The sequence below is a fragment of the Lemur catta genome, chromosome 14 (assembly GCF_020740605.2).
Source record: "Lemur catta isolate mLemCat1 chromosome 14, mLemCat1.pri, whole genome shotgun sequence".
In the NCBI taxonomy this organism is placed as follows: Eukaryota; Metazoa; Chordata; class Mammalia; order Primates; family Lemuridae; genus Lemur; species Lemur catta.
In genome coordinates this window covers 64,867,756-64,891,108 of record NC_059141.1, presented here as the reverse complement: position 1 = coordinate 64,891,108, position 23,353 = coordinate 64,867,756, and the positions used below count along the sequence as shown (strand labels likewise).

Sequence of the window (23,353 nt, the reverse complement as noted above, 5' to 3'; positions counted from 1 at the left end):
TGTGGCCCAGATAAGCCTGCCTTGCTCATCTACTATGGCCGCCCCTGCATACCTGTGTCTGTCCCGGACGAAGCTGCTCCCATCCGTGAACCAGATCAGGTCGCTGTTTGTGAGGGGGCGGTCTCGCAGATCACTCCGGGCCATCTGGGTCTCAGCCAGGATCTCAAGGCAGCTGTGTTCAGGCATTGTTGGCACCGGATCTGGCAGAAGCGTGGCTGGGTTCAGGATGGCAGGAGTCCGGAATCCGATGCGAGGGGCGTCTAACAGAAGCCCCTGGTAGTGAGTCAGCCTCGTGTTTGTGATCCATCGTCCCGGCGGCTGCTTCAAGATCCCCTCTATGGCGTGAGGGGTGGTGATGTGCAGACGCTGGCCCAGGGTGAGCTTGTCGGCATCTTTGACCAGCAAAGCAGTAGCTGCAATGATTCGCAGGCACGCAGGCCACCCTGCTGCCACCGGGTCTAGCTTTTTGGACAGGTACGCTACTGGCCGTTTCCAAGGTCCTAATGTCTGTGTAAGCACTCCCTTGGCTATTCCCTTTCTCTCATCTATAAACAGGTGGAACTCCTTTGTGAGGTCAGGGAGCGCCAAGGCCGGGGCCTCTAACATAGCTTTTTTTAGGGCCCGGAAGGCGTCTTCCATTTGTATAGTCCATTCCCATTTCTGGCCCACTTTATAGCCTTCATATAAGGGCCGAGCTTTTTCTGCAAAACCTGGGATCCAGAGACGGCAGTACCCTACTGACCCCAGGAATTCTCGCACTTCTTGACATGAAGTTGGGGTGGGAATCCCTAACACAGTCTGTTTCATTGCCTCAGTCAGCCATCGCTGACCTCCTTTTATTTTATATCCTAGATAAGTGACTTTTTCTTTGCAGATCTGGGCCTTTTTAGCACTGGCCCGATATCCCCGTTCACTTAGCACCCTAAGCAGGTCCTTAGTGCCTTTCAAGCAGGTCTGTGGGGTTGGGGCAGCTAGTAGCAGATCATCTACATACTGCAGCAAAGTCACTTTTGGGTGGTTGGCACGGTATTCACCCAAATCATCATGAAGGGCCTCATTGAACAAGGTGGGTGAGTTCTTAAACCCTTGAGGCAGCCTTGTCCAGGTCAGTTGCCCCTGAATTCCCCTTTCCTCATCTTGCCATTCAAAGGCAAATATTTCCTGGCTGTGCGGGGCTACTGCCAAACTGAAGAAAGCATCCTTTAAATCCAGGACAGTGTACCAGGTTTATGTCGGGGGAAGGGTGCTTAGCAGGGTATAAGGGTTGGGAACCGTAGGGTGGATGTCTAGGACCTGCGCGTTGACCTCCCTGAGGTCCTGCACAGGCCGATAATCTTTCCCACCCGGTTTCCTCACTGGCAACAACGGAGTGTTCCAAGCTGACTGGCACTTTTGGAGGATTCCAGCATCTAGAAGCCTTCGAATGTGGGGCATTATGCCCATCTTGGCCTCCTGGGGCATAGGATATTGCCTGACCCGGGCTGGTTCAGCTCCTGGTTTCAGTTCAATATAGAGAGGCGGCCGATGCTTTGCCCATCCTGCTCCCCCTGTCTCAGCCCAGGCTTCAGGAAACTCATGAAGCCAGTAGCTCATTTCCCCTTCCTGATTGATCTTCATGGGCTGATACAGTCGGTACTCGTCTGCCTGAGCCAAGGTCAAGATTTGAGTAACCCGGGGGCTACTGATAAGATTGCCTTTATTATCAGTTATTATTATTCCTTCTTCTTCAAAGTAGATACGGGCCTTTAATTTTGTGAGTATGTCCCTTCCTAATAATGGGGTGGGGCATTCTGGAATGACCATAAAAGCATGACTCACTTGCCCCGAGCTCAAATCTAACTTTCGTTGAGTGGTCCATTGGTAGGGCTTAATTCCAGTCGCCCCCTGTACCCAGCTAGTCTTATTGGATAGTTTTCCAGTAGTTTTGGTAATCACCGAGTATTCTGCCCCTGTGTCCACCAGGAAGCTAACTGGGTTCCCCTCCACTTGCAAAGTTACCCTGAGCTCGGGGAGGGGCACCGAACCCCGTCTTCCCTATTCACTACCTTCTCCTTGCCCTGCTAGTAAGACTCTCTTAGGCGATGCTCTGCTCCCTGGGCCCCCCTTTTTCTTGGGACATTCTCTAGCCCAATGTCCATGCTCCTTGCAGTGGGAGCACTGATCCTTGCCTAGTCTTTCCCTCCGGGGTCGTTCTTTGCCATCTGCCCCTGACTGTCCCCTTCCCATGGCTGCAAGTAGGATCTTAGCCATCTCCTTATTTGCCTTACGTGCCTCACCGGCCTGGAACTTCCTATCTTCCTGTCTCATTCTTTCTAACTTTTCTTCCGGCGTCTCCCTATAGTTATAGACTTTTTCCGCCACTTCCAGCAGGTCTTTCAAAGTTTTCTCACTCGGCCTTTCTATTTTTTGCACTTTACGCCTAATGTCCGGGGCTGCCTGGTTAACAAAAGCCATCATTACTGCCGCCTTGCTCTCTTCTGCAGTGGGATCTATGGGAGTGTACTGTCTGAAAGCCTCCATAATCCTTTCTAGATAAGCCGCTGGACTCTCCTCGGGCCCCTGCCGAACATCCCCTACCTTAGCCAAATTGGTCGGCTTCCATGCCGCCGCCCGGAGACCGGCCATCAGAGTCTGGCGGTAGACCCGGAGACGCTCCCTACCTTCAGCCTCATTGTAGTCCCAGGGCGGCCGTTCAAGGGGAAAGGTCTGGTCGATGACCCGAGGGTTGACAGTAGGCCTGCCGTCCTCTCCAGGAACTAACTTTCGAGCCTCCCCCTGGATTCGCTCCCTCTCCTCCGTGGTAAAGAGAACCTTAAGTAACTGTTGGCAGTCGTCCCATGTGGGCTGATGAGTGAAAAGGACAGAATCTAAAAGGTTAATTAGATCTCTCGGATTATCAGAGAAATTTGCATTTTGAGATTTCCAATTATAAAGATCACTGGTGGAGAAGGGCCAGTACTGATGTGCCTGCTCCCCATCCACTCCCGGGGGTCCCACGGCCCTCAAGGGAAGCGCCCTCACTGGTTCAAGATCTGGAGTTTGTCCAGTCCGTTGTCTAGTGCCGTACGCCGGCCCCCCCGTCGGAGGCCCCGTCTTCCCCTGGGCCGCGGGAGCCGCAGGAGCCGCCTGGGCCCCCTGGGCCACCCTGGGATCATAAGGTGGGGGTGTATGCCACTCTAGGTCTATTAAATCTGGATATAGATTAGACTCTGGCAGCACAGGTGACCCTGTGGGCTGAGGATCTTGCACCCCACTCTTCTTTATCTCTTTGGTAACTAGGGCTTGTGTCCTCTTCCTTGATGCTGGCAGGAGGGCCCTTAGCCAAGGTGGCGGATCCTGGACCAAGTCTTGCCAGACTATAATATAGGGGGCTTGGTCCAGATGACCGTGATGACCAAAGACTATCCCTTTTATTTTTTCAATAAGCTCAGCATTAAATGTTCCTTCCTGTGGCCATCCTACCCCGAAGGCTGGCCACTCTGCCTCACACAAAGTGATAAATTTATTTTTCTTTATATCCAAGGAAAGACTGTGTGCCCTTTCCTTAACAATTTTGAAATGATCAATGAGGATAGATAGAGGCGTTGTCTGAGTCTGACCCATGCTCACAAGGGTATCAGGGGAGGGAGTTCTTTCAGGTGTCCGCCTGGCTGCGTCCCTCGCGGGAACTTAGGCGCGTCTTGGCTAAGGTGTACCCGTATAAAGCCCGGGCCCGGTCCCTCCTTTTTAGGGGAGTGAATCACCGTTATGCCGTACGACGTCGCCACAGAAACGCAGGTTAGGACCCTCTCAGATTCCGTAGCCGTAGCCGTGGAACCTCATACAGTCACACTTCATTCACTCAGTCAGACAGACAGACTTTACCTCTTAGAAGGGAGGGTCGATCCGGAGCCACGCTAGGACTCCCACTACGACCCAGCAGAAGAATGTAAATGCACACTTCTGTGGAGTACTCCAAGCCTGGGGTGCTACAGTGTATAGACCGACACCAAACACCAGGGCTAGTGAACAGAGGAGGAAGAGCTGCACCCAGAACACTGCACCTTCCAAGACCAGGCGCGTCATAGAAGCGAAAAACACAGACGAGACGACAAAGTAATGACAACGGGGGAACAAACAAAGACAGAATGACAAACAGCGGCCCCGGACTTATCCCCGCTCGGGGTGCCTCCCGCAACACACAACTTAGCCGGCTACCGTTTGGATTCCTCGTCAAACGGATCCACCTGGTTTCGCCTTTCCAAACACCGTTTCCATCAAGTGGCCCCGGACTTATCTCCCCTCTCGGGAGTGCCTCCCACTGACTGCCGAGTGGCCCCGGACTTACCTCCCCTCTCGGGAGTGCCTCCCACTGACTGCCGAGTGGCCCCGGACTTATCTCCCCTCTCGGGAGTGCCTCCCACTGACTGCCGAGTGGCCCCGGACTTATCTCCCCTCTCGGGAGTGCCTCCCACTGACTGGAAACCAAAAAAAAGCAAAACCAACCGTGGGGGTGACGGACGTCTCCTGTCACTCCCGACCAGCGACCCACCAGCGCGTCCGCCTAAGTCTTCTGCCGGTCTCTTTCCAGGGCCCAATCACCTACACCGTACGGATTTCAAGAGTTCCAACTCCTCCTCGGATCCGGATTCTGTTCCGGGGGATTTGGGATCCTGGACGAGCCCCCAAAATGTTAGAGCCAGATTCCCTCGGCCCCGGGAACAGAATGACAGAGTCACTGAGGCTGTAAAAGGCAAAGGAGTTTATTGACTAGTTCGAACTAGGGTCCAAGCCCCGAGCACCAACGCAGTGGTCTCTTTCTATGGGCAGGGACCCCGCGCAGCGGGAGTACAGGTCTTTTATATATTTTTTTTTTTTTTAGCTCTCTATCGCAACCAAGCGTTTAAGCAAGCAAGCCTTGTATACAAAAGCGGACTTTGGCTGTTAGCTATAAGTTAGGCAAGCAGGCCTTGTATACAAAAGCGGACTTAGGCTATTAGCTATAAATTAAGCAAGCAAGCCTTGTATACAAAAGCGGACTTTGGCTATTAGCTATAAATTAAGCAAGCAGGCCTTGTATACAAAAGCGGACTTTGGCTGTTAGCTATAAGTTAGGCAAGCAGGCCTTGTATACAAAAGCGGACTTTGGCTATTAGCTATAAATTAAGCAAGCCATCACAGAATTAACTAAAATGTTGTTTCAGTCCTGTTCTACACCAGGCAGTAGCGCAGGTGCGGAAGAACACAGACAATATGCTGCGTGTGCTGCAAGAGCCCCGGAGGCAAGTGCAGTTTCCTTCCCCCTCTACAGTGGATCGAGACTGTGAATGGTGCTGCAGCGCCCCAGCGTCCCTGACACTCCCGGGAGGCTCTACCTGCTGCCTGTGTGGACCGCGCTTGCCCTCACGAGGCCCACGGTGGCACTGGGCAGAGGGGACCCCACTGTGCCTCCTGGCCTCTGCTCTGCCCCCAGCTCTCGTGCTCTGGCCATGGCTCTGATCTCTCCCAAGTCTGGGCCTCAGCATTTGCTGTCCCTACGCCTCATGACGCCACTCCTGCTGTGGTCCCATAGGCCTCTTCTTGCATGTCAGCTCCTTAGGTCTGCCCAGACCCCGCTAAAGCAGCCCTGCAGGTCTCTCTTGACCACGTGGCCCCGTTGTTTCCTTCAGGGCATGTCTCACCATCTGAAGCCATCTGTTTATCGTCTTGTTTGTTTGCTCTGTCCACGACTGTCAGCTCCTTGGGAGCAGAGATGCCTGAATTGCTTACTTTGCATCCCAGTGCCTGGCAATTTTTGGTGCATAATAAATATTGTGGAATTATTTTCTGTGTGAGAAGCTGGGCCTGAAAGTGTGCACAGTCTTCCTTAGGTCCTGGAGGGTCTCCTGGGGGCCACCCTGCAGCTGGAAGCCTCCACATGCACTGAGCTTCCCTCACCCACCCTGTCTCCCTGGCCTGGCGAGGGATTGAGCCAGCAGGTCCACGTTCATTCAGTTATCCAGCGTCCCTGGGCACCTTCAGCTGAGCCTCAAAGACTCAAAGTCCGTGCTGGTGATTCGGACAGGGAGGGCAGTAGCTGGAGACAAAGATCAGTCCAGAGCCTGCAAATGTCCCAGTGTGCTGCAAGGCCATGTGAGGAGGAGGATGGGGCTGGGGACATGGCCCTGAGAGATGGTAGGAAGACCTTGCAGGAGAGAGGTTTGGACTGGGGGCACCAGGGGCTAGACTCAGAGAGGCACTTCGGGGGCCCCCTCCAGCTGCAGTGGGGAGGGTGGGCTGGAGGAGGGAGATGGGACCCACTGAGTTCATCGTCCTCCACATCTGGAAGGGGGCAGGGTGGTCCCTGCAGGTACCAATGAAGCACCTTCATTCCCACAGGGACGCTAGGTGGCACCTCACACGCAGAAGGTAGACTAGAAGCTTAGCCCTGCTGGTTGCTTCAGACACTGCATGGGGGCAGAATTTACCTGCAGAGAGGCGGTGCGTACAAGGTGGCTGAAGTGGGGCAGCCTCCCTCTCTGCTGTCCCAGGTGGGAGCAGGAAAGGGCAACCCAGGGCCTCAGCAGGAGGTCCCACACTATGCAATTGACATGCATGCTATCTATTAATCCCCACAGCAGCCCAGGAGGTAGATATTTAATTTCTATTTTACTGTAGCTGAAACTAAGCTGAAAGAGATTCAGGACTTTCTTTCTTGTGACCAAGGGCTCAGGAGCAGCAGTGCAAGACCCCAGGACCCCCGACTCTGAGCTCATGTCCTTTCCAGCCTGCCACGTGTTTGCTTAGCCCATTGGGGCCACCTGGCATTGCAGATGGTTCGAGAACCCAGACTTAGGGTCAGGCATAGGCTCCCGTCTCAGATTTCAACTCACACCTTGCTATTCATACATTAACACGCTTTCCTAGTGCCCTTATTTTAGCACGCTCACTGTCTTACATGCTATCTTTTACAGATTTATCTTGTTTGCTGTGTCTCCTGTCATTAGAAAGTAAGCTCTGTCAGGGGGTTTTGCTGTATTGTTCACTGCTGTATCCCTGGAATCTAGAACAATGTAGGCACATCGTGGGTGTTCAACAGACGTTTGTTGAACGAACGAATGAATCAATGAATGAATGAAATGCCTGGTCCTGGCCTAGCTCCTGCTAAATCTAGAATCAGCTTCTCAGGAGGGTTTTGGCATCTGTCAAACAGTGTGCACAGTTGTCCTCTGGCTTAAATGTTTGGTCCCTAATTTCTGTGAAATCTCTTTGAAAGGCAAAAATAAGCTATAGCAAGATGCAGTAAACACCTAGAATTGAAAGGGGCCTTAGATTTCTAGTCTGCCCCCCTCACTTCACAGTCGTGGACTCTGCTGTCCACAGACACGAGTTGCCATGCTGGGTGTCGCAGGGCAAGCGTTGGGGAGGCCAAGGTTGGAACCACTGAGATGTCTAGACCTGTGATGCTTCCTTCCCCACCCGTGACCCATGAGAAACCTCAGCTAGACCAAGCAGGAGCTCACATGCACACGGACGGAATGGCCGCAGAAGGGATTAGTACTGGCCTCGACCGGTTACATCATCACAAGCAGGACACGCATTTGAGACAATCTGAAATTATGGAAAAACACAACAAAACATCATCCCCCAACTCTTCTTTTTAAGATGGAGTTAATTTTGGTAAAAATTGATGTAGGTCCAAGTTGCTGTCCTCAACATATACTAATGAAGCTAAGACATTCTGAATTCAGATCCACTTTAGTTTTTAATTTTAACTAAGATTGAATTTTCTGTTTTTACCTGGGAGAGAAGTAAAAAAAAAAACACTCAAAAAAAAACATCACAAGGGTAGGCTCCCAGATTTCAACTTCTTGCCAATTCCTGAATCTGTAGGCCAAGGATCCTAAACTCAAATGACTATGTAATTAGGCTGATGAAAGTGAATGAGGCTGCCTGGGCCTGGGAGTGGCGGGGGTGGGGGTGGGGGGTGTCTTGGCACCTGGAGCTCATGTGTCCTTGGTGGGGGCTCTTCAGAGCCAGGCCAAACACAGGCCTTGAGAGACGCCAGAAGTAAGGTCTTGTGTGTAATTAGTTGACAACTGACTCAATTGTTTCTAAAACACTGGTGGGTGGCCAAAATAGCACGGATTCAGCAAGCCATGCCAGCGGTGGGGGTGACGGTTAGCTGGTGACCCCGACTCTGTTATACGCCCAGCCTTTAAACAGGCAGGTGCTGGGCTGGACTCCGACCTCACCCACCCATCCTCGTCCTGCGAGCACAGGGAGGACCCTCGCTAGCACGGACGGCCAGCCCCGCACCCTGCGTTCCCTTGGAAGGCGGGCGCCACCTGCAGGCAGCAGGCCCCCACTGCACGCTGCCTCTCTTCAGAGAGAGGGTTTTACACACCCTTCATTTGCATAATTTTTGTTTTTTTAAAGAAGTCATGTAGTAGGTCTAAAGATTTCATAGCAAGATAACAACCTCGTAGAATAAATCTTTCATCTGAAAGATAAGTCATTCTCCAGCGTGTTTTGGGTTGTGACACTTCCTAGGAGAGAAGAATTTTCAGAAACCAATTCTGAGTGGGGTTGGGGAGGTGCTTCCTGCAGGGAGGTGGGAGGTGTTGCTTACATTTAACGTCTTCTTCCCATCTGTCTTGTGTTTTCCTGGGGCAGGAGGCAGGGCCCCTGTAGTCTGATCTCCTTGCTATTTTAAGCTGCTTGGATTAGGAGGCTATTTTCAGTTCTGGCCGCCCTGGTCAGCAAAGCAGAGAGGAGGACCCTGGGCCAGGTGGCAGCTATTAATAAATCCCATGGGCACCAGGAGGTGGGAGATGGGTGCTCTCAGTGGTGGGTTTGGAAGCCCAGGGGTGTGATGGGGCTGCATTGCTTTTCTTTCTGAGTCCCAGCCTCACATTGCATCACAGCGGTAGGGGTAGACAGGCCCTCCCTGACACGCAGCCTTGCCCATCCACTGTGTGTTGGGTTGCATGGGGCAGGTGCAGGGACGCAGGAGGAGGGTGAGCGAGATGAAGAGCCAGGCTTCTCCCCTTCAGTGCTCCAGCCAGGCCAGAAAGGAGGGGCCTGAGGGGGTCTGCCAGACGCCCCCTTCCCAGTCCTTTTGCATGGGGCATATTGCTGCAGCAGTCCCTGGCCCCCCTGCCCAGGGGAGTGTGGGCCATGTCTCCCGCAAGGAGTTGAAGGTGAAGTTCACCTTTTCCTTCCTCTCCTTCCAGAGCCTGGCAGAGGCATGGCTTGTTGCTGGCCGAGATCACCCTGGACGTGGGCCCCCAGCACCCAGAGCCACCGCCTTCCACCCTGCACCTTCTCTGTGCCAGAAGTCCCTGGTCAGGGAGCAGATGTGCCCTCGAGTGGACTGTGCCTGCTCCCTGCCCCTGCTGCTCCGATCTGGTCCTCTCTGGAGCACCTCACTCTGTTTCCACACTTGCCCTGTGGCTGGCCTGGCATCCTTAGGATCTGTCCCTGGGGAGGGCACAGAAAGGCAGAAGATGGGCCCAGCACAGCCTGTGTTCCTTTCTTCACCCAATGGCCTCATCGTTTAGCTGCCCAGAGTGTGGTCTGGGCTCTGATGGAGAACTAAGGAAGCCCCTAGGCCTGTCTTGCCCCACACAGCCAGCTTTGAGTCCCCTCTGGGGCCTTTATAATCCATGTGTCACACACATTGTCACAACAGGGTCGAGCTGGACTCCTGGGGACACTCCAGCACCCCTGGATGCCACGTCAAAAGAGCCACTCCCAGCCTGCCCTGCTTGGTCCTGTGTGACTACCTGGCCGTCATGGGAGGCACAGAGGAGAGAACCTGAGTGTCTGGAGGGAGGGGTGGTTGTGTGCAAGACTGAGGTCCCCCAACCCTGGGCGTGGACCGTGGCCTGTTAGTAAGCGGTCTGCACAGCAGGAAGGGAGCAGAGGGCGAGCGAGTGAAGCTTCATCTGTATGTACAGCCACTCCCCAGCCCATGGGTCACATCACTGCCTGAGCTCCGCCTCCTGTCAGATCAGTGGTGGCACTAGATTCTCATAGCAGTGGGAACCCTACTGTAAACTGAGTGTGCAAGGGATCTAGCTTGCACGCTCCTTATAGAATCTGATGCCTGATGATCTGAGGTGGAGCTGAGGCGGTGATGCTAGTGCTGGGGAGCAGCTGCAAATACAGATTATCATTAGCAGACAGGTTTGGCTGCACAGAGACCATAATAAATCAATTGCTTGCATACTAATATAAAAACCCTATCAGTGAATGGCAAGTGACAATGTAATAACAGTAGAAATAAAGTGCACAATAAATGTAATGCTCTTGAATCATCCCAAACCCATCCCCCCCGCCCCCACAACTGTCCGTGGGAAAATTGTCTTCCATGAAACCCATCCCTGGTGCCAAAAATGTTGGGGATCGCTGGTGCAAGATGGTGAGCTGGGGGCAGGAATGGGCCAGGGGCAGGCAGGGTGGGGCAGGGTGCAGGCGATGAGCTCAGACCAGGACACGGAGAGTTTAAGGGGCCTGGGCTCGTCTGAGCAGAGGCTACTAGGCAGCTGTTGGCCCTCTGTGTCTGCCACCAGAAGAGAGGTCTGGTGGGATTTTGTTTTCCTTTTCCTTTTTCTCCAGTCTTCTGTCTGCAGGCAGGTAAAGTGTGAGAAGCCTCGTGTTCAGGAAGGCCAGCCCTTTTAACTTTGCTGCACCAGGCCCAGGGCCTGTTCAGAATGTGGTGGAAACAGGATCTTTGCAGCCAGACAGATGAGGGCTCACAGCCATTTACCCCTTACCCAGCTGCACCAGACTGTGTGTGCATTATAGGAAGCAAAGTCTTCGGCTGACGGAAGAAGACAGGGATTTCTTGAAGGCACCCAGATGGCACCTGGATGGCACCCAGCCTTGGACAGGCAGGCTGGGGGATCTGGCTGGACAGTGGGCAGGGACAATGGGCTACTCAGCCAGGACCACAGCTGAAGTCACACCCAGGAGTCGCCTCTCAAGGCTGCTGCTGCTGTCTCTGCTAAGCGTGGGGCTTGGCTGTGCTGCCCCTGCACACTGAGCATCTGACAGATGGATGCTGTGCAGGGTCCCTGGTCACTTCCTCCAGATGAAACACCTGGCACAAGAGCTTCTGATTGACCAAGGCAGGACCAAATCCCTGCCAGGGGAGTTGGGAAACTAGGCTTCCAGGTGTCGCACTTCATAGTGGGGAAAGGATGACAGCTAGCACTGCCTGAGCACTGATTAACTCATTTAATCTTCACAGCCCCTAGTATGCCATTAATATTATCTCTCCCATTGAACAGATGGGAAAACTGAGGCCCAGAGAGGTGGAGTAAATTGCCCAGGCTGGACTGGTCTTCCCACCCAGGCAGGCTAACATCTCACTGTTTCCCACAGATTTATATGGGGAGTGATTCTCTGAACAACCAAAGGCAGTACAAATGTTAGTGACCTAAAGGAGGACAAATGTCCCCTATGCTGGATGTGGGACCTGGGTTGGGTTACTGAGCTTGTCTGAGTCTCAGCTGGCTCCTGCCTAAGGGTGACAGAGGCTGTCTGTGCAGCAGGAAGTTCAGGAGAGAGAACTGTGTACGGCACCCAGCACAGGAGCTCCAGCCGCTTCCCTATTTAAGGCGCATGGGATCTTCACCGCCTGCTGGTCCCACAGCCCCTCGCCTCACCCCTTAAACAAGACCAGCTGTCGATAAAGGCCAGTGGTGCCGATCAGGGAAATCCAAATGATGAGAAAGGAAAACCTATGAAAAAAATAGATCTAACAATCACTAGTGATCACTCAGTTATGGTTCATGGCTCAATTATATAATTCATTTTATCTAATTTATTTTATATTTTGGATAATGACTGCTGCATTTGAAAATGATACATGCCTGTTATGAGGACTTAAGAAAAAGGGCAAAGCATAAAGAAGAAGAATAGAAATATCATCCCAAATTTTACCACCTAGAAGGAAGGAGCCATTGTTAAAATGTAGGTGATTATCAGATAGTCGTATATGTCTGAAAAAGAGGGGGAAGGGGGAGAGAGAGAGGAATATGAGCATTATAGCGTTAAAAAAGATGAGCTCACATTATATATACTACTACTAAAATTCAATTGTTAACACTTAATCTTGTCTGAATGTAGCAGAAGAAAAAGGAACTGGAGTGAAACGTTGCCTTCAGCCCGGCAGGGTTTAGACAAGGCTGGTTCAAGGGTTGTCCTCACAGAAATCCTCCGAGTATTGGTGGGTGGCTCTGCAGTTTGCCCAGATTGCATAGCTCTCTGGGGTCCGGGGAGGGGACTGGGAGAAGTCGCCTTTGGGAGGCTTTGCTGATCTAGCCCAAACCAGAGCCTGGGCAGCTGCAGCCTGAGCTCCCCAGATTCCGAGGCTGGACAATGCCAGCGCTTTGTCCTCAGCACGCGAGCCGGAGCCCTGGCTCCCCAAGCACTGACCATGGTGGGGGCTTTCCTCCCTGCTCCTGGCCTCACTCCCACCAGGACTTTGGGCAGGCCCTTAGAGCTTTCTCCCTTTCGAGTCCCTGGTCCCTCCAGCAGAGCAGGGCTGTGTGGCTGCCAGGGCTCCAGCAGGGGCCCCGTTCCCCAGGTCAGCCCTGGGCTCCCTCAGTTCAAGTGTCTGAGAGCCACCTACGGGGAAAGTGCAAACTTGCTGCCTGCGCCTCCTGACATTCACGTGCGGTCCCCGAGCATGCACCCCCTGAGCCGGGGGCCCTGCTAGGTGTCAGGCAGTAGGGAGACTAGGGTGAACAGGGCAGTTCCTGTCCCTGAGGGCTGCACAGCACGGCAGTAGAGAGAGGGTCACAGGGCAGTGTTGGAGAGGTGCTCCCCCAGGACAGTGTGCTGGCGCAGTGGGACTCTGCTCTGCCCGGCAGCCAGGAGTGCAGGTGGCCGCTGAGCCCTGGAAATGTGGAGACGTGTTGTGAGCATAAACTACATACCAGATTTCAAAGACTTTGTACAAATACATAACATCCATAATAATTGTTATTTTGAATACACGTTGATAGTACCATGGATAGGAATAGGTTAAATAAGTTATGCTATTAGAATATACTATTGAAATTCATTTCACGTGTTTCTTTATGCTATTTAAAAATGTGGCTTCTAGAAAATTTTAAGAGACACGTATGCCTTGCACCTGTGGCTCACATGATTCTATCTACTGGGCGGAGCTGTGCAAGGTGACAGCGGGAGGCGCAGGGGGCTGGTGGTTAGAGAGCACGGACGGGGACAGGTCTGCACTTCACTATGGGGTTGCCTCCCTGCCTCTGGGCGTCCAAACAGAAAGCATCTGTGCGGTGGTACGGAGCCTGGATCCCTGAGCTGCAAGGGCGCCTCCAGCTCCAAGCCCAACCAGAGCTTGGCAGGCCCCCGCCACCCCGTGAGCCTCAGGCAGGACCTCGTGCAGAAACACCGCCGGTGGGTGGCCCAGACGTCCTCCCCGCCCCGGGGCTCTGCCCGTGGGGGCCCTCCCGGTGGCCCTACAGGCCTGTGCTCCGCCTCAACCTCAGCAGGTTGTGCTGGAGCATCTCTTTGGCTCTGGTGAGAGCTACTTCTGCAGGGACAGCCACGTGGGGTGTCACCCCCACCCCTTCCCAGGAGCTTCCATCTGCAGCCCCCACAGAGCGGGCTGTGGGGATAGTGAGGTAAAGGTGGGTGTCGTCCACGTGGTAGGTCTGTGGTGGCTGGCAGCCACCGCTGGTCACCTCCCCAATGACCAGGGCCCGGCCCAGCCTCTTCATGATGTAGGTGAACTCCTCCGCAGCACCGGCCGTCACACTGCTGGTCAGAATGACCATGCTCTTCTTGGAGCCATAGCGTTCACCTGGAAGACAGAAGGCCCTTCAGGACGAGGTCAAGTCAGGACCCCCGCACCTGCCTGCTCCATGGGGTCTGGACCGGCAATGCGGAGGGCCCGGGGTTTAGTTCTGCATCCCTGTGTCCGCATGCAAGCCACTCGACTTCTCTGAGCCTCAATGTCTGCATCTGTATAATGGGGACAAGAAAGTTTGCCCTCTGACCAGCATTTTGAAGGGCTTGAGAACTCCCCCATGCATTTGTATGCTATTAGAATACACTATTGAAATCCGTTTCACCTGTTTCTTTATGCTTTTTAAAAATATGGCTCCTAGAAAATTTAGTGAGGTGCATCTGTGGCTCACGTGATTCTTTAAATCTAAAAACTTAATTCTTTTATTGCCAAGTGAAAGGCCCGATTTTCTTGAGGAAGGAGCGTGTTCTTTCTTTGTGCGTGATAAGAACGCCTGACCTGACCCAATTTTCTTTTCACTCTGGACCCTCAGAAAAGCCAAATTTGTGACTTAACAAGGACAACCCATCAGGACAGCACTGTCCAATAGAAATGTAATGTGAGCCGGAATGCCAGCCACAGATGGCATTTTAAGTTTTCTAGTAGCCACATTAAACAAGCAGAAGCAGATAAAATTGATTTTAATCATGTTTTATTTAACCCAAATATCCAAGATACATTCATTTCAAAATGCAATCAAATAAAATTATTGAGGTATTTTCTTTTCCTTTTTTTCCATAATAAGACTTCAAAATCGGGTGTGCACTTTGACAGCACATCTCGTTCTGGACAAGTCACATTCCAGGTGCTCCGTGGCCCCCGGTGGCTTGTGGCCCCCATGTGGGACCTTGTAGCTCTGGGAGCTTATAATCTGCAGATCTGAGTCTGTTTTTAACTCATGGTCTTTGATGTCCACTTGAATTTAGAATTCACCTGGTTCTGATTTTTATTCACATTTTGAAATATTATTGAATGTATGTCCCAGGGGCTACAGCGAGTGCCTGCACACTGAGGGAGCATAGCAATGACAAAGGTGGGTGTTTCTGGTCAGAGGCACACCCCGTCGGTCCCTCCAGCCCTCTCCTGTTGGGTGGGAGGACAGCTGCCCTGGATTCACGCGCTGGCAGGGGAGCGAGCATGTGGCCATTCCCCCGGGGAGGGGCTTCGAGAGTCGTGGGTCTGTGAAGCGCGGGGCCTGCCTCTGCGTGCCCAGCGTGGGGCGCTGAAGCCCCATCAGCACCACGAGCTTTCTTCAGGAGTGTGTGGAACTGCTGCTGAGAGTTCAGGGACGATGAACACGGGAAATGCCCGCGGGGTTTGGTGATGGGCAGGAGGTCCTTCTAATCCTGCATTTGTCCTGCAGGCTGGTGGTTGTGGTGGTGGGATCGAGGGCATTTTGGTATTAGACAAACTAACATTCACTCTTTGGCTCTTTCACTTACTGGCTGAGTGGCCCCAGCCAACATATTTGACCTAGCTGCCCCCCCACTTTTGCCCCTAGAAAATGGGCATGGTGGCACCTGCTTTGCCAGGATTCTAGGTCATATGCACCAGGTGCGTGGATGAGGATGCGGGCTTTATATTCCAGTCACTATGACTTTTACCTAAACCCAACCTGTCTTTCCCTGACTTCCCAGAAGCTTCTAGAATGAGAACAGGAAGGGGCAGCCTCCCCATGTACCTGCAACCTGGGTGTGCGTCCAGAGTTCGCTGACAGAGTCATTGGGCCGGCTGTAGATCTTGTCCAGCAGAACCGGAGGGCCTTCGTCAAAGAAGTAGGAGCACAAGACAGGGATGGAGGATGTGGGGCCACCGATGTTGAACCTGAGGATGGGAAGCGGAGCTTGGTGAGGGGCTGAGCTCACAGTTGGGCCCTCCATGCCCCCCTGGGAGGCCAGGGTCTTTGCCCTGGGGAGGGTTCTATTAGTAATTCTAGACAGCTTCAGTCTAGCGCCTCTTCCTCCTCCTTCAGAATTCCATGGGTCGGCATTTTCCAGAGCATTTCCCAGGGTCCTAGTCTCTTGAGAACAATATACTTTGTGGTCAAATACGTTTAGCAAATACTGAATACCATACCCTCCCCCTCTGATCACATGTAAATATATGAAAGGCCCTGACAAGTCCTGTAGTTAGGAACTGTCTGTAAATTTCACTGAATTATTGACCATAAACTACTCCTTTGTACCCATTCTGCCTACGTGTAGAGGACATTTTGGGAAACTCTGTTCCCCTAGCTGCATTCTGTGACAATATTACAAAACCCACCAGACCTCTTAATCAGGTGTTCAGGCATCCTAACGGGGCACTTAGTGTGGTGAGTACTCAGAGCTATGGGACCACAGTGAATGAGGGAGCCTGAGTCCATCCCAGGCCATTGGATTTGTCCCAGTGTGTGACCTTGCTGGGCCCCCATCTCGCCATCTGGGGCTGGTGCCATGTTAGGAGCCTCTTCCCTTTGATGGTCTAGGAGGGCCTGGCTGGGTTCAGGGCCCTTGACCTCAGCATCCGAACCTCCAAACAAACCTCGGGGACAGAAGGATCATTTAGCAGGGTGCACTTGTAGCCTGGGGCCGTCTCCTTTCTAAATGTGGATGGCATAGGTCAGCAGAAAGGACTTAGCGTGAGGCTCGGTTCTTGGATGTTCTATAGCGCAGAAGAATAAAATGCTCCAGGGGCCTCAGACTCGGCTGTGAGCACACAGCACTGGGGCCGTGGCCAGTGTTTTATCTTCCAGGGAGGAGAACCAGCCTCTGTGGGATCTAGAGCCACCTACCAATGACCGAGAACCCTGCGAGTGTCGCCAGCCAGCAAACTGGGGCTGGACTCCGTGCTTCTGCTCTGCCAGTCCCTGCTGGTGGGAAGTGTCCCATCCGAGGGGGGAGGCTGCCCCTTCTGTGCCCACGGAGGGTGCCAGGACACGTCTACTGATGGACCCGGGAGTCACGGGAGGCCTGGGCTGGCCACTGCCCGTCTATGACGGGAACTCACCACTATGGGGGCATGCTTTTACAGAAGCACAGGTGGGGCAGCTGGCTAGCTGAAGACACCCCTCCAACAATCATTTTGTGATGCAATGGTAGTGGATAATTTCCAGTTCTCCCAGGACTCTGCCTGTACGATTCTTATGAGCAGGGCTGTTGTGGGTTGATTTTGTATGATGTGAGGCATGACCACAAGGGGAGGGCCTGCTGCCCCAAGCACGACTGATCACCAGAACTGCTTGGGATGTCTGTCAGATATGCAGACGATCAGGCCTGCCACCTGGAGCTTCTGACTCAGTAGGGCTGGGGTGGGGTCCAGGAATCAGTGTTTTTAGTGTCCCCTTTCTCCATCCCCATCCCAGTAGAAGACTATGACCAGGCAAGTCTGGTGTAATTCTCAGCCTGGAATGTACATTGGAATCATTGGAAGAGCTCAAAAACACTACCGTTCTGGGGTCCCATGGGCCAATTAAATCAGAACCCCTGGGCTAGCTGGCTTCCAGCTGAGGTCCTGGTCCCTCTCAGGTTCTCTGCTGGTTCTTCCCTGCTGTGTCCCATAGCCTTGACTGTCTCCTGGCTAGTGCTGCGGCCTGGCCAGGAAACACTGACCCCTGGCGCACTGACCTCATGTCGACAATCATGGCATCTGTGTGCATGATCTTCTTCCAAATGTGCTCCACCAGCAGCTCAGAGACCTGGATGAGCAGCTCACAGTCCGCAAACATGTCGAACCTCAAGTAGCCGATGTTGTCCTCAAGCACGTTAGTGTGGAAGGAAAACTTGATCAGGTCTTCAAAGGCTTCAGGGGAAGGGATCTGTAAGAGTTAGACGCCCTGCTCAGTGTCAGGAGAGCAGCCAGTTTCGGAGCTCAGTAAAGTGGGCGCCATGGGGCTTCCTTACATTGTGGGAAATATCAGGGGCATGGCTTGGGAACTAAAATTTCTGGAGGAGTCCATAGGTGCCAGGGGCTTTCCCAGTGGCACATCTGGGAGGTCACATGGGTGGTGGGCCTGGGACGTGAACCCTTCCTTGTATGATCAGTTGGCAGCCTCCTTGCAGAGGATGCACCTGTCTGCCAGCCCCAGGTCCTGGTGTCCAGAGCTGAAAGGCCCAGGCATGGTCTCCTCTCTGAGTCCTCTGACCTCACCAGACACTTCCCAATGTCCCTGAGCTCGTCTTCCTCTCTTCCACTCGGGTGGGGTGGGAAGAGGTCAGGTGCATTTACCAGGAGCCTGGCCTGGTGCTAAGCACTTTGTGGCCCTTGTCATCACCCTCACAGCCGCCCTGCACAGGGGACACCATTATTCCCATATTTTCCATGAAGAAACTGAAGCACAGAGAGTAAGTTACTTGTCTGAGGTCACACAGCAGCAAGTGGTGGAGCTAGAATCTGAATCTGAGTCTGAATCTTACTCCAAACCGTGACCTTGGCTATGCTGGAAAGTAACGAGCCAGCACCGGCTACCCCGACACGGCTGCACTTCCTTTTCCCTCTCCACGGCTGCTGGAAGGCAGCAGCTCAGCAGGCTGGGCTGAGGGCAAGGGGCCAGCATTGACGGGGACACCAGCTCCAGGCCCTGCTCTTCCCTTGGTCACAGCACTTTAGCCACAGCCCACTCCCCTTTGCACGCCTCCAGGCCTCAGTTTCCCTTTGTGTAAAATGGGGGTGACGGTTCTGTGGCAGAGGCTTTTGGTGCCCTCAGCCCCTCTGATTTCAGCTGTGCCTGTCCCTGCCCGGCACTCTGGTGTTTTCCCACCCTCTGTTCAGGCCTTCTCCAAGCTGGACGCCCTGCCCTGCCTGGGGTGCCCCTGAGGGCAGGAGCTGCTGGGTCCGGCTCACCCTGCAGAGAGGCTGCCCCGGGAGGCCCCCTCACTTGCCAGGATGCCGCCTGCAGCAGAACAGCCTCAGGGGTGCCCCTGCCCATCATCTGGCCCTCCCTGCCCCTCACGCCTGCTTCAGCCCTTGTCTCAGCCCCTCCTTGCAAGGGAGCCCAAGACAAATGCTTCCCTGCCCACTCGTGACTGCAGCGGAACCACAGGTGAGAGCACTGTGTGGAGAGGCGCTGGAAGCGCTGCTTCGGCAGAGCTCTCTGCCAGCGGTGGGGCCCTCGGCAAAGCCCACCGTCGCCTCAGGAGAACTTCCCCGCACCCACCAGCGCCACCCTCGGCCTGGCTCCACATGTTCAGTGCCCCCCAGAGCTGCCGTGCTGGCTTCCAAATATTCTGTCCACAGTGACCTTGCCCTGAACTTCCCACCCAGCTGGCCCTTGGACAAGACTGCACTCCCACTGGGCGCAGCCCCTTGGGGTGCCGCACGTGGCATTGTGGGAGGCAGACAGCACCAGACCGGGTGTGCCCGGTACCCCTGACCACTCTCGGGCCGGTGTCCAGGCTCTGGGCTTCACTCTGAGGCAGCTGTGAGGCGGGTCACTCCCAGAGGGGGAAGTTACAGCGTGGAGGCCCCAGGTGACTTCCTGGTCTCTTTCCCCAACAGGACAATGAGAACCCCTGCCAACACTTGCCTTCCTCCCGACCAAGACGGAAACACCTTCTATCCCAGGGGTTTTCAAACTGGGTTCCTGCGAAGGCTAATGATCTACAAGGGTGTTTAGGGGCCCCTGGGCACGGACAGTGGATGGGATAACTGGGTGAGAAAGAGGAGGAGACTCGAAACCAGAAGCCACTGCCCAGCCCCTGCACATAGTCCTGCACGTGTGGACTCCTGGGGCTGGACCGGGCCAAGTCTCCCTTGAATCTCACCTGCATGGGCACAATTCCAGGAATTCGGTCCTTGGAGTCTTCAGGGATATGGGCTGTCTTCAGGTGTGGGTCCCCGGACAGCATCTGCAGGTCAACCCCCAGCATCTCGGCCAGGGCCACTTCTGAGGTCACCCTGGAGTAGTGGCTCTGCAGACCGCTCAGCTCTGCAGCCATCTTGGCCCCCAGCTCGGGGGAGGCGTAGTTATCAGCTACCAGCTTCCCGGCCGTCTGCAGCACTGTGGGCACCTTGGCACGCAGGGCCACTATGTCCTGGGCTGTGGAAAGGGCCTCGCCCATGGGCACGGTGACGTCGGGCTCCACGCCGGCCAAGTCCCAGGCCTGGCCTGTGGTGGCACTCAGGGCCATCTGGGTGGGCATGGAGGCATATAGGGGGCTGCTGCCCACCTGGTAGATGCCCACAGAGAGAGCCCCTCCCGCCGTGGGCTCCCCGATGACCGTGGCCCGCTGCAGGTCCTGCATGGTGTGAGCAAAAGCTTCGGCCGCGGAGCCGCTGGTGTGGCTCATCAGGATGTAGAGGTCCTTGTGGGAGCCGTAGCGCTGGCCAGCAACCTGGGGCAGCGTCCACACGTCTGTGACCCTTGAGGAGGCCCGGTCAAAGATGGAGTAGAGGTGCTGGAGGGGCGCCGCCTCAAAGAAGTAGGAGCAGAGCAGCGGCACGGCCGTGGTATAGCTGCCGGGGTTGTAGCGCAGGTCAACAACCAGCGCCGCCGTGTCCACCAGCTTCTGCCACACCAGCCGCACCAGCTGCGGCCCAATGGCCTTCACCGTCTCCAGCTCGGCCATGGCATCAAAACGGAGGTAGCCCAGATGGCCGGGCAGCACCTCTGTCTTGAACAGGGCCTCAATGAGGTAGGAGAGCTCCTCCGGGGAGGGGACGGCAGGCGGCGGTGGGGGCGCCTCCTCCACCACCAGCTCGCCAGGGCTGTGGAACACCAGCAGGCGGTGGTCCCCAGACACCTCCTGCAGGTCTGCTGTGAGCTGGGAGGCCAGCGACTCCAAGTCCACTGCCGTGCGGTAGGCCCCCTGGGCCAGCTTGGCTCGCAGCAGGGCGCCCATCTGCCCGGCGACCTCCAGCCGAGCGTAGTGGGCCTCCAGCAAGTGCCCTGTGCCCTCCACCAAGGCCCCCAGGCTCCGGTGGAACTCCAGCACCTCCTGGGCTCTGTCCAGGGCCTCCTCGGCCAGCACGATGGCATCGGGCACCACGCCGCCGCCCAGCCAGGCCTCGCCGTGGTTGTCAAAGAAGGTGAGCACAGGCACGGTGAGCGCCAGGCGGCCCCCGGGCGTGTCCAGCAGCGGCACCGTGCGGGTGTGCAGCAGGTTGCCCGCGGTGATCTCGCCCACCAGCGTGGCCCAGCCCAGCGACTGCATGAGGAAAGCGAACTCCTCGGCGGCGGTGGCGGTGCGGTGGCTGGTGAGCAGGTACACGCCGCGGTGGGTGCTGTAGCGCGGGCCCAGCAGCTCGGTGTGGCTGAAGTGCTCCTGCGTGACGTTGGTGCGGCGGTCATAGGTAGTGAAGAGGCGCACGGGGCCGGCCTCGGGGCCCTGGAAGTGGGAGAGCAGCAGGGGCAGGGCTGAGGACGGCCCCCCGGGGTTGTGGCGCAAGTCCATGATGAGGTGCTCCGTGTCCTGCAGGGGCTCCCACACCTGGCGCAGGATGTATGGGCCCAGCGCCCCCAGCACAGAGGCATCGGCAAAACTGTCGAAGCGCAGGTAGCCCACATTGCCCGGCAGCACTGACACCTGGAACACGGAGTCCACCAGGGCTTGCCGGGCAGCCTCATCCTCGGGCACCTCTGGGACTTCCCCTGGGAGTTCTTCGGCTTCAGCCTCGGGCCCAGGAGGGGTTTCTCTGGGCCCAATGGCCCGCACCAGGAGCCTGGGGTCCTCGGACACAGCCTGCAGGCCGGCATTGAGCTTGGTGACCAGGTCCTCCTCGGAGACCACTGTGGAGAAGTCCATGCTGGCCAGGTGGTTCTGCAGCGTGGGCACGCGGTCCACCAGCGTGTAGTAGTCCTGCAGCGCCTCCTGCAGGCAGCGGACGACCCCCGGCAGGGCGCGGCGCAGAGTGAGGATGGACAGGGCTTTCTCCAGGGCCTGCTCGGCTGGCGTCCCCACACAGGGCAGCACCCCGCTGCCCTCCCACGTCTGGCTGCCCCCACCCAGGGGCCCCAGGGACCTGGATACGGGCACGGTGAGGAAGAAGTTGGATTGGCCTATCCTCAGCTTCTGCAGGTTCAGGGCACCCCCCACTGTTCGTTCGCCCACCACGATAGCCCTGCGCATCTGCTTGAGGATGTAGGCGATGTCCTCAGCCACGCCCCCGGTGTGGCCACTGGTGAGGACCACCACGTCCTTGTCGGCACCATACCTCTCTCCCGGGACCTGGGGCAAGGTCCAGATCTCTGTGGTCGTGTTGGAGGGGCGGTCGTAGATGGTGTCCACGTGCAGGACCGTGTTCCCCGGGTGCAGGTAGGAGATGACGTAGGGAATGCCGGACACCTGGCCCCCCGTGCAGTGTCGCAGATCCAGCACCAGGGCAGAGGTGCCCATGAGCTTTCCCCAGACGTGGGCCACCAGGAACTGGCCCAGCTTGCTCAGCACCTCCTCGCCTGGGATGTCATCCACCCGCAGGTAGCCCACGTTGCCCTCCAGAACATCGTAGCGGAGGCCCCTCTGCAGCCAGGCCAGCAGTTCCTCTTGTGTGAGGTTGGTGAGTGCTGGGGCCTCTCGGGGAGGCTCGAGGGTGCTGGGCTCATAGGAGATGACCAGGCGAGGGTCGTTCAGGGAGCTCTGCACTCCAGCCGTCAGCACCTGGGCCAGCGTCTGAGGGTCTGAGATGCCCAGAATCTCACGGCTCTTGATGGCCTGCTCGATGGCTTCCTGCATCCCCACCAGGTTCTCGGGGAAGCAGTAGTTATCCAAGAGCACCTTGGCCATGTCCAGCACCAGGCTGGGCTGGAACAGGTGTGTGGGGCCAGCCAGGCCACAGAGCACTGTGGTTAGGAGCAGGACCCATTCTCTCATCGTGGGGTCCAGGGGAGGCTGGGCTCCTGCACAGAAGCTCCCTCGACGTGGGCAGGCCGCGCCCTGCTCTGTGCAGCCTTCCGCCTCGCCCTCCTCAGCTGGCAGACAGAAGGTCTGGGGTTAAACTCCGGAGCTGGGGCAAGACTTCCAGCTCCACTAAGCCTTTAATCCTGTCTAATTCAAGCACATCAGCCCAGGGACTGGGGAGATGTGGCCGGGGTGGTTTGACCCAGAAGGTATATTCCGTGTCATTTTGCTGTGCCAGCTTTGCATGTCACAACATGGATAACGGCCATTTATTCTGAGTTTCTGCCACATGCCAGTCACTGTGCTTCCTGCTTTACAAGCTGACAGTTTTCACCAGAGCCTTGCAAAGCAGAGCCATTAACTTGCAAGTAAACAGCATGTCCCCCCTGCCCTGGGTGATCAATGACTCTGGAATTAGGTAGACCTCTTGGAGACTTATGTCTTCCACTATTCTGTGGCCTTAGGGAAGGATCTTATTGCATAGATTAAATGAGAAAATATGTGCTAGTGGCCGGCAAATAGGAAGCACTCTGTTGTTGGCGAGTTCTTTGCATTCAATACTATCTCTGTTTTACAGCTAAAGAAGCAGGCCAGAGAGTCCAGCAACTGGTTGAAGCCCATCATTTTAGGGAGGGGCAGGTGAGAGGTGGTGAGGAGGGGCCCGTGGGCCACAGTCATCTCAGACAGTGCAGAGGTTGGGTCTGTGGCTGCCATCAGCCTTGGGGCTTGAGGTTACTTCCTATGCCCTCTTAATGCCTCC

At 55.4% G+C, this 23,353-nt stretch overlaps 1 protein-coding gene across 1 annotated transcript; it reads right to left on the bottom strand.

Moving 5' to 3' along the window:
* Nucleotides 1–13,437: 13,437 nt before the first annotated feature.
* RBP3 (retinol binding protein 3) lies at nt 13,438–22,566 on the bottom strand. Its single transcript, XM_045567963.1, has 4 exons — nt 19,522–22,566; nt 17,386–17,576; nt 15,462–15,604; nt 13,438–13,795 (listed from the first exon to the last, which is right to left on the bottom strand). The coding sequence occupies exons 1-4, from the start codon at nt 22,564–22,566 to the stop codon at nt 13,452–13,454; spliced, it is 3,723 nt and encodes a 1,240-aa protein (XP_045423919.1). The 3' UTR covers nt 13,438–13,451.
* Nucleotides 22,567–23,353: the final 787 nt, after the last annotated feature.

Bases quoted from the DNA above. Each gene is read 5' to 3' on its own strand.
- RBP3 (XM_045567963.1), bottom strand. From the start codon at position 22,566: ATGAGAGAATGGGTCCTGCTCCTAACCACAGTGCTCTGTGGCCTGGCT. The intron at 17,577-19,521 runs GTGAGATTCAAG...TAACTCTTACAG, and splicing joins CTGGAATTGTGCCCATGCAG to ATCCCTTCCCCTGAAGCCTT. The intron at 15,605-17,385 runs GTCAGTGCGCCA...TCCCATCCTCAG, and splicing joins GCCATGATTGTCGACATGAG to GTTCAACATCGGTGGCCCCA.